At 36.5% G+C, this 10,015-nt stretch overlaps 2 protein-coding genes across 2 annotated transcripts in view; both read left to right on the forward strand.

Moving 5' to 3' along the window:
• LOC125046242 overlaps window positions 1–4,678 on the forward strand; it is a 4,795-nt gene extending 117 nt beyond the window's left edge. Inside the window, exon 2 of the mRNA XM_047644010.1 lies at window positions 188–4,678. Within this exon, the coding sequence (XP_047499966.1) occupies window positions 268–4,563 (4,296 nt within the window). The 5' untranslated portion in view covers window positions 188–267 and the 3' untranslated portion in view covers window positions 4,564–4,678. The remainder of the gene's footprint in view (window positions 1–187) is intronic.
• Window positions 4,679–5,411: 733 nt separating this feature from the next.
• Window positions 5,412–9,707, forward strand: LOC125045799. The gene has a single exon (XM_047643286.1). It carries the CDS (start codon window positions 5,412–5,414, stop codon window positions 9,705–9,707), a length of 4,296 nt encoding a protein of 1,431 aa, XP_047499242.1.
• The last annotated feature ends 308 nt before the right edge of the window (window positions 9,708–10,015 follow it).

Raw genomic sequence — 10,015 nt, forward strand, 5'->3', positions numbered from 1 at the left:
TTTAGTTACGTCGCACGAATTGTGTAGGCATTCCTTGTATTATTTAATTTTGTGATATAAGCAGTTCATTTGTTTATTCGGATTGGATTGTTACTTTAGTATTAATTGATGTATGTATATTTTCTTTTTTTTTCGCAAATAGAATATTTATTTTTGTTATCCCTATTACCTGAATATCACATTTCAGGTTGAAACTTTGCTCCAATAAAAGACTGTTGCAGCTGATGGCTTTTCCTTGATATCCCAGTACATTTCAACTTCAACGCCATGGGTGTGCAAGAGGACCTCAACGCCCTCAAGAAGCAGAGGGGAATTGCTAAAGGAAAGTTCACCAGGAAGGTAACTCTATGTAAAGAAGGAATAGACAGAGGTGATGATCTATTAGTGTTGAAGACTAACTATGAGGAAGTAATAGAAGCATTTAAGTGTTTAGAGTGTAAGAATGATGAACTGATACAATTTATATCTGATAATGAGGATAAATTAGAAAATAAAAACCTGGGAGAAGAGGCTGAACAATATATTTTAGATAGTGAAAGATTAAAGAATGAACTGTGTGCTAAGATATTCATGACAAAGAGTGAGGAGAAGGCAACAGACAAACCAAAGGTTAAGGTAAAGAGATTTGAACCTCCCAAGTTTGAAGGTAATTTAAGAGAATATCCTACATTTAAAGAGGATTATAAGAACTTGGTTCAGAGTGAATATGGTACTGATCCATATGCACTCAAAATGTGTTTAGGTGGGGAGGCACTCCAGACAGTAAAGGGCTCGGAAGGTAATTACAATGAAATGTTTAAGCGGTTGGATGACAAATTTGGTAACCCAAGGAAAATTGTAGACTTGGTGATAAGTGATCTCAAATCTCTGAGGAAGATATCAGATGGTGATACTAAAGGGTTTATTAAAATGGTTGATCAGGTTGAACAATGTTGGTTAGATTTAAAAAGGGTAAATCTATCTGATGAACTCAACACAGCTAATGTTGTTAGCCATATTGAGAAAATTCTGCCTTCACTACAAAAGAGAGAATGGGTAATTAAAGCAAGTGATATCTCGGTCACTGGTGAATTGTTTTCTGAGCTGTTGGGTTTCTTGCAGAAAGAAAGGAAGGTTTTAGAGTACATGAATTCAAATGTAAGAACTAGTACTAGTGATTGTAGAGCAACAGTACATCATGTTGAAAATGTGGTCGAAAACAATTCGGAGTCAGAGTTGGTTAAGCTGATGAGAAAATTGAATGAAGAACAACAGAGCAAGAATAGAGAATTTGAGTCATGCATTGTAAAGTTGAATGAAATGATAAAGGGTATTAAATACAAGGAGAACAATATAAGTATAGGTTGTTTATTACACAATTCAGAGAGTCATGATATAACAAATTGTTTCAAGTTCAAGGACTGTAATAGCAAAGAAAGATTTGATGTGATTAAGAGGAATGGTATATGTTTTAGGTGTTTAAAGGGATATCATTCAGCACGTGGGTGTAATGTAGGCAAATTGTGTGATGTAGTCATTGAAGGCCAAGGACCATGTAATCGGAATCATCATCCACTTTTGCATCAAGACAGAATAGAAAGCAGTTCTCACAATGCAGTAATGGAGAAGAGAGGCAAAGCTTTGTTGAATATTAGTACGGTGCATGGTAAAAATCTGCCCATCACTATATTGTGGGATCCGGGTTCAGATACTTCTTTAATTACTCATAGGATGGCCAAGAAGTTAGGATTGAGTGGAAAGGATGTAAATTTATCTCTGGTCAAGGTAGGCAACACGATTGAATATCAATCAAGCAAAACATACTGTGTACCATTAACTGATAAGAATGGTAAAGTTTGGAATGTGGATGCTGTCGGTATGAATGAAATATCTTCCAAAATCAAAAGGATTGACTTAACCAGATTACCTGAACTTTTTGTAAGAATCTCGAACGTAGAGGTGGATCTCCCATATGGGGAAATTGATATGCTCATCGGTACAGATTGTTGTGAAATACTGCCAAGGGTTGTTGAAGACAATAAGGGCATTCAGTTACTGGAAAATCAATTTGGGTTCAGCATTCGAGGTAGACATGACAAGATTACCAATGGATCTAACACCAGCAATCATTTACTTGTGAGAACTCATAAACTGTCTAGTCTCGTAGATTTGAAGGAAAGTAACATAGAGTCAACAGATAGCTTAAAGACTAAATTGGATAAATTCTTTGCCATGGAGGAAATGGGAACAAAATGTAAGCCACAGTGTATAAAGTGTGTGTGTCGAGGATGTCCTGAACCTAATTGCATAAATTTAAAAGAAGAAAGAGAACTAGCATTGATTGAGGAAGGATTGTTATATAATGAGGAGCAGAAATGCTGGCTAGCAAAGTATCCTTGGCTAAGGGATCCAATGCATTTGAAAGACAATATTAAAGTAGCTAATGCTAGATTAAAAACTACAGAGAATAGATTGAAGAAACTGGGCAATGAATATGCCATGAAGTATCAGAGAGAGATAGAAGATATGATTCATAGGGGAGTGGCGAGGAAATTAACTAAGGAAGAGATACGAGAATATAAGGGGCCAGGCATCCTGAACAGCTTACTGGGAGTTTTATTTAGGTTTAGACAGAATAATATAGCTATAGCAGGCAACATAGCTAAAATGTACCATACTGTCAAGCTCAGCACAGTGGATGAACATACACACAGATTTGTATGGAGGGATTTGGATGACAAGAAAACACCTGATCAGTATGCTCTTACCACAGTAGCGTTTGGAGATAAGCCTAGTGGTACCATAGCTACGCTAGCGTTGAGACACACTGTAGAGAAATTTGGCAAGGAATATCCAGATGTGCAAGGTATGATTATTAATAATACTTATGTTGATGACATACTATATTCCACTGATACCATTGAGAATGCATTCAAGTTAATACAGGATGCGGAGAAGATATTGTCTCAGGGAAGTTTCAGAGTTAAACATTGGATTGTCAGTGGGCATTATGAAAGCTGCAAGGTCAATGTGATAAAATCTGACCATGAGAAGATCTTAGGATTGAAATGGAACCCGTTGGAGGATCATTTTTTCTTTACGGTAAAACTTAATTTTTCTTCAAGAATAAGAAAGGTCAGAAGTGGTCCAAATTTAAATTCAGATGAAATTGATGATAAATTTCCAGAACATTTAATACGCAGAATGCTATTGAGTCAAATTGCATCCATATATGATCCATTAGGGTTTGCTGTACCAGTATTGCTCAAAGCTAAAATTTTGATGAGACTCGTGATTTCCAAAGGTGAATCGAAAGATGGCGGAATCAAGTGGGATGATACACTTGATGTTTCCACGGTTAAGGAATGTAAGATGTTTTTTAAGGAATTGTATGAGTTAGAGAGATTGACTTTTAGAAGATCCTTGATACCATCCAATGTAGTTGGTAAACCAAGTTTAATAATATTTTCGGATGGTAGCATGCAAGCATACGGAGCTTGTGCATATGTGAGGTGGCAAATTGGTGAAGATGAATTTGAGTCACATCTGATAGCAGCTAGAAATAAGATTGCACCAATAAAGCAAATGTCAATTCCTAGGTTAGAACTATGTGCAGCTCTTATGGCTGCTAGATTAAGAGAATCTATATTAAAGGAGTTTACATGGAAGTTTGAGGGAATTTACCACATAGTTAGCTCATCAATTGTAAGATCACAAATCCAAAAGGGTGAGTTAACTGACAGAATTGGTATTATCATGACGGTTAATAATGCAAGTCATGAGAATGGTGATATACAATTAATTGATGTTAATAGGTATAGTGACTATTACAAATTGTTGAGAGTTACATGTAGGGTAATGAATGTATTCAAATACAAGTCTTTCAAAGGTATTCTAAGAAGCCCCACAGTTCAAGGGATTACAGATGCAGAAATATTATGGGTCAAAGAAGTGCAAAAGAGCATGACTGATTGGGAAACAAGGTTCAAAAGATTGGGACCATCAATTGAAAGGGGAGTTATAGTAGTAGGACAACGAATTTCGAAGTGGTTGAAAGACAATTGGAATCAAGAAAATTTCATGTTAATACCGAATAAACACCCTGTTACTAGATTGTACATATCCTGTCTACATAAAGTGGATCATGCAGGTATAGAGACTATATTGTGTAAGATACAGAGGAAATTTTGGATTCCAGGAGCTAGAAAATTAATAAGAACCATAAAAAATAAATGTGTAACATGTAGAAAATTAAGTAAGAAAGTGGAAGATCAATGCATGGGTCAAGTGAGGGCAGAAAGGATGAAACCTGCTCCACCATTATATCATACAGCAGAAGATTTGTTTGGGCCCTTGACAATAAGAGATGTTGTTCTAGTGCAAGATAGCAATATTGTAAGGAGAACATGGAAGCTGGCTCAAGTAATTAGGACTGACCCAGGACGAAATGGAATAATTCGTGAAGTTAATTTAAGATATAAAATAATAAAGGATGGCAAAGGGCATGATGATGAGGCGGATAAGATCATGTGTAGATCAGTACATAGATTAGTGATGCTGTTGCCTATAGAAGAACAAGTTTAAGCATATGTAACTTGTCCAATGTAATCTAGTCCACGGTAGTCATTGTGAAGGGGGGGGGGGGGAGTGTATCATTAGCATGATAGGTATATGAAAATAGGAATATTTACGTTTATTTGATATTACGGGTGAGATGTTTGTTGCGCATCTCGAGTATTTTTTGTTTACCCATGAGCCCTCGTATGACGTTGCTGTGGCGGTGGACGACTCGTGTGTGAACCCACTTCGCAGGGAATTTGTGTTGGCGACCTTTTATAGAAGTGGCAGTTATTGGGCACAAGTCTTTACACTCATGAAGGTATGTTTAAGGATGTTGAAGGGTTCAAATAAATTCAGAGGGGATGATACTCATTAATATTGAAAATACACGGAACAGGAGTTTGTTGTGTTGGCGTCGGCCATAATGTGGAGTGTTTACTTTCATATGATTTCAGCCAGTGTTTATCCAATGCTGTGGATATGGGTTTGTGCCGTAACTGAGACGTGATGGCAACTACTGGGAATCATGGACTGTGATAGTGTGGCCATTGAAGTGAGTTCAATGAAAATATACAATGTATGATTTATTTTGTGATATTGTTGCAGATTATTTAGTTACGTCGCACGAATTGTGTAGGCATTCCTTGTATTATTTAATATTGTGATATAAGCAGTTCATTTGTTTATTCGGATTGGATTGTTACTTTAGTATTAATTGATGTATGTATATTTTCTCTTTTTTTTCGCAAATAGAATATTTATTTTTGTTATCCCTATTACCTGAATATCACATTTCAGGTTGAAACTTTGCTCCAATAAAAGACTGTTGCAGCTGATGGCTTTTCCTTGATATCCCAGTACACTTCAACGCCATGGGTGTGCAAGAGGACCTCAACGCCCTCAAGAAGCAGAGGGGAATTGCTAAAGGAAAGTTCACCAGGAAGGTAACTCTATGTAAAGAAGGAATAGACAGAGGTGATGATCTATTAGTGTTGAAGACTAACTATGAGGAAGTAATAGAAGCATTTAAGTGTTTAGAGTGTAAGAATGATGAACTGATACAATTTATATCTGATAATGAGGATAAATTAGAAAATAAAAACCTGGGAGAAGAGGCTGAACAATATATTTTAGATAGTGAAAGATTAAAGAATGAACTGTGTGCTAAGATATTCATGACAAAGAGTGAGGAGAAGGCAACAGACAAACCAAAGGTTAAGGTAAAGAGATTTGAACCTCCCAAGTTTGAAGGTAATTTAAGAGAATATCCTACATTTAAAGAGGATTATAAGAACTTGGTTCAGAGTGAATATGGTACTGATCCATATGCACTCAAAATGTGTTTAGGTGGGGAGGCACTCCAGACAGTAAAGGGCTCGGAAGGTAATTACAATGAAATGTTTAAGCGGTTGGATGACAAATTTGGTAACCCAAGGAAAATTGTAGACTTGGTGATAAGTGATCTCAAATCTCTGAGGAAGATATCAGATGGTGATACTAAAGGGTTTATTAAAATGGTTGATCAGGTTGAACAATGTTGGTTAGATTTAAAAAGGGTAAATCTATCTGATGAACTCAACACAGCTAATGTTGTTAGCCATATTGAGAAAATTCTGCCTTCACTACAAAAGAGAGAATGGGTAATTAAAGCAAGTGATATCTCGGTCACTGGTGAATTGTTTTCTGAGCTGTTGGGTTTCTTGCAGAAAGAAAGGAAGGTTTTAGAGTACATGAATTCAAATGTAAGAACTAGTACTAGTGATTGTAGAGCAACAGTACATCATGTTGAAAATGTGGTCGAAAACAATTCGGAGTCAGAGTTGGTTAAGCTGATGAGAAAATTGAATGAAGAACAACAGAGCAAGAATAGAGAATTTGAGTCATGCATTGTAAAGTTGAATGAAATGATAAAGGGTATTAAATACAAGGAGAACAATATAAGTATAGGTTGTTTATTACACAATTCAGAGAGTCATGATATAACAAATTGTTTCAAGTTCAAGGACTGTAATAGCAAAGAAAGATTTGATGTGATTAAGAGGAATGGTATATGTTTTAGGTGTTTAAAGGGATATCATTCAGCACGTGGGTGTAATGTAGGCAAATTGTGTGATGTAGTCATTGAAGGCCAAGGACCATGTAATCGGAATCATCATCCACTTTTGCATCAAGACAGAATAGAAAGCAGTTCTCACAATGCAGTAATGGAGAAGAGAGGCAAAGCTTTGTTGAATATTAGTACGGTGCATGGTAAAAATCTGCCCATCACTATATTGTGGGATCCGGGTTCAGATACTTCTTTAATTACTCATAGGATGGCCAAGAAGTTAGGATTGAGTGGAAAGGATGTAAATTTATCTCTGGTCAAGGTAGGCAACACGATTGAATATCAATCAAGCAAAACATACTGTGTACCATTAACTGATAAGAATGGTAAAGTTTGGAATGTGGATGCTGTCGGTATGAATGAAATATCTTCCAAAATCAAAAGGATTGACTTAACCAGATTACCTGAACTTTTTGTAAGAATCTCGAACGTAGAGGTGGATCTCCCATATGGGGAAATTGATATGCTCATCGGTACAGATTGTTGTGAAATACTGCCAAGGGTTGTTGAAGACAATAAGGGCATTCAGTTACTGGAAAATCAATTTGGGTTCAGCATTCGAGGTAGACATGACAAGATTACCAATGGATCTAACACCAGCAATCATTTACTTGTGAGAACTCATAAACTGTCTAGTCTCGTAGATTTGAAGGAAAGTAACATAGAGTCAACAGATAGCTTAAAGACTAAATTGGATAAATTCTTTGCCATGGAGGAAATGGGAACAAAATGTAAGCCACAGTGTATAAAGTGTGTGTGTCGAGGATGTCCTGAACCTAATTGCATAAATTTAAAAGAAGAAAGAGAACTAGCATTGATTGAGGAAGGATTGTTATATAATGAGGAGCAGAAATGCTGGCTAGCAAAGTATCCTTGGCTAAGGGATCCAATGCATTTGAAAGACAATATTAAAGTAGCTAATGCTAGATTAAAAACTACAGAGAATAGATTGAAGAAACTGGGCAATGAATATGCCATGAAGTATCAGAGAGAGATAGAAGATATGATTCATAGGGGAGTGGCGAGGAAATTAACTAAGGAAGAGATACGAGAATATAAGGGGCCAGGCATCCTGAACAGCTTACTGGGAGTTTTATTTAGGTTTAGACAGAATAATATAGCTATAGCAGGCAACATAGCTAAAATGTACCATACTGTCAAGCTCAGCACAGTGGATGAACATACACACAGATTTGTATGGAGGGATTTGGATGACAAGAAAACACCTGATCAGTATGCTCTTACCACAGTAGCGTTTGGAGATAAGCCTAGTGGTACCATAGCTACGCTAGCGTTGAGACACACTGTAGAGAAATTTGGCAAGGAATATCCAGATGTGCAAGGTATGATTATTAATAATACTTATGTTGATGACATACTATATTCCACTGATACCATTGAGAATGCATTCAAGTTAATACAGGATGCGGAGAAGATATTGTCTCAGGGAAGTTTCAGAGTTAAACATTGGATTGTCAGTGGGCATTATGAAAGCTGCAAGGTCAATGTGATAAAATCTGACCATGAGAAGATCTTAGGATTGAAATGGAACCCGTTGGAGGATCATTTTTTCTTTACGGTAAAACTTAATTTTTCTTCAAGAATAAGAAAGGTCAGAAGTGGTCCAAATTTAAATTCAGATGAAATTGATGATAAATTTCCAGAACATTTAATACGCAGAATGCTATTGAGTCAAATTGCATCCATATATGATCCATTAGGGTTTGCTGTACCAGTATTGCTCAAAGCTAAAATTTTGATGAGACTCGTGATTTCCAAAGGTGAATCGAAAGATGGCGGAATCAAGTGGGATGATACACTTGATGTTTCCACGGTTAAGGAATGTAAGATGTTTTTTAAGGAATTGTATGAGTTAGAGAGATTGACTTTTAGAAGATCCTTGATACCATCCAATGTAGTTGGTAAACCAAGTTTAATAATATTTTCGGATGGTAGCATGCAAGCATACGGAGCTTGTGCATATGTGAGGTGGCAAATTGGTGAAGATGAATTTGAGTCACATCTGATAGCAGCTAGAAATAAGATTGCACCAATAAAGCAAATGTCAATTCCTAGGTTAGAACTATGTGCAGCTCTTATGGCTGCTAGATTAAGAGAATCTATATTAAAGGAGTTTACATGGAAGTTTGAGGGAATTTACCACATAGTTAGCTCATCAATTGTAAGATCACAAATCCAAAAGGGTGAGTTAACTGACAGAATTGGTATTATCATGACGGTTAATAATGCAAGTCATGAGAATGGTGATATACAATTAATTGATGTTAATAGGTATAGTGACTATTACAAATTGTTGAGAGTTACATGTAGGGTAATGAATGTATTCAAATACAAGTCTTTCAAAGGTATTCTAAGAAGCCCCACAGTTCAAGGGATTACAGATGCAGAAATATTATGGGTCAAAGAAGTGCAAAAGAGCATGACTGATTGGGAAACAAGGTTCAAAAGATTGGGACCATCAATTGAAAGGGGAGTTATAGTAGTAGGACAACGAATTTCGAAGTGGTTGAAAGACAATTGGAATCAAGAAAATTTCATGTTAATACCGAATAAACACCCTGTTACTAGATTGTACATATCCTGTCTACATAAAGTGGATCATGCAGGTATAGAGACTATATTGTGTAAGATACAGAGGAAATTTTGGATTCCAGGAGCTAGAAAATTAATAAGAACCATAAAAAATAAATGTGTAACATGTAGAAAATTAAGTAAGAAAGTGGAAGATCAATGCATGGGTCAAGTGAGGGCAGAAAGGATGAAACCTGCTCCACCATTATATCATACAGCAGAAGATTTGTTTGGGCCCTTGACAATAAGAGATGTTGTTCTAGTGCAAGATAGCAATATTGTAAGGAGAACATGGAAGCTGGCTCAAGTAATTAGGACTGACCCAGGACGAAATGGAATAATTCGTGAAGTTAATTTAAGATATAAAATAATAAAGGATGGCAAAGGGCATGATGATGAGGCGGATAAGATCATGTGTAGATCAGTACATAGATTAGTGATGCTGTTGCCTATAGAAGAACAAGTTTAAGCATATGTAACTTGTCCAATGTAATCTAGTCCACGGTAGTCATTGTGAAGGGGGGGGGGGGAGTGTATCATTAGCATGATAGGTATATGAAAATAGGAATATTTACGTTTATTTGATATTACGGGTGAGATGTTTGTTGCGCATCTCGAGTATTTTTTGTTTACCCATGAGCCCTCGTATGACGTTGCTGTGGCGGTGGACGACTCGTGTGTGAACCCACTTCGCAGGGAATTTGTGTTGGCGACCTTTTATAGAAGTGGCAGTTATTGGGCACAAGTCTTTACACTCATGAAGGTATGTTTAAGGAT

The sequence above is a fragment of the Penaeus chinensis genome, chromosome 38 (genome assembly GCF_019202785.1).
Source record: "Penaeus chinensis breed Huanghai No. 1 chromosome 38, ASM1920278v2, whole genome shotgun sequence".
Lineage (NCBI taxonomy): Eukaryota > Metazoa > Arthropoda > Malacostraca > Decapoda > Penaeidae > Penaeus > Penaeus chinensis.

Excerpts from the sequence above, each read along its gene's own strand:
- LOC125045799 (XM_047643286.1), top strand. The coding sequence starts at position 5,412 with ATGGGTGTGCAAGAGGACCTCAACGCCCTCAAGAAGCAGAGGGGAATT.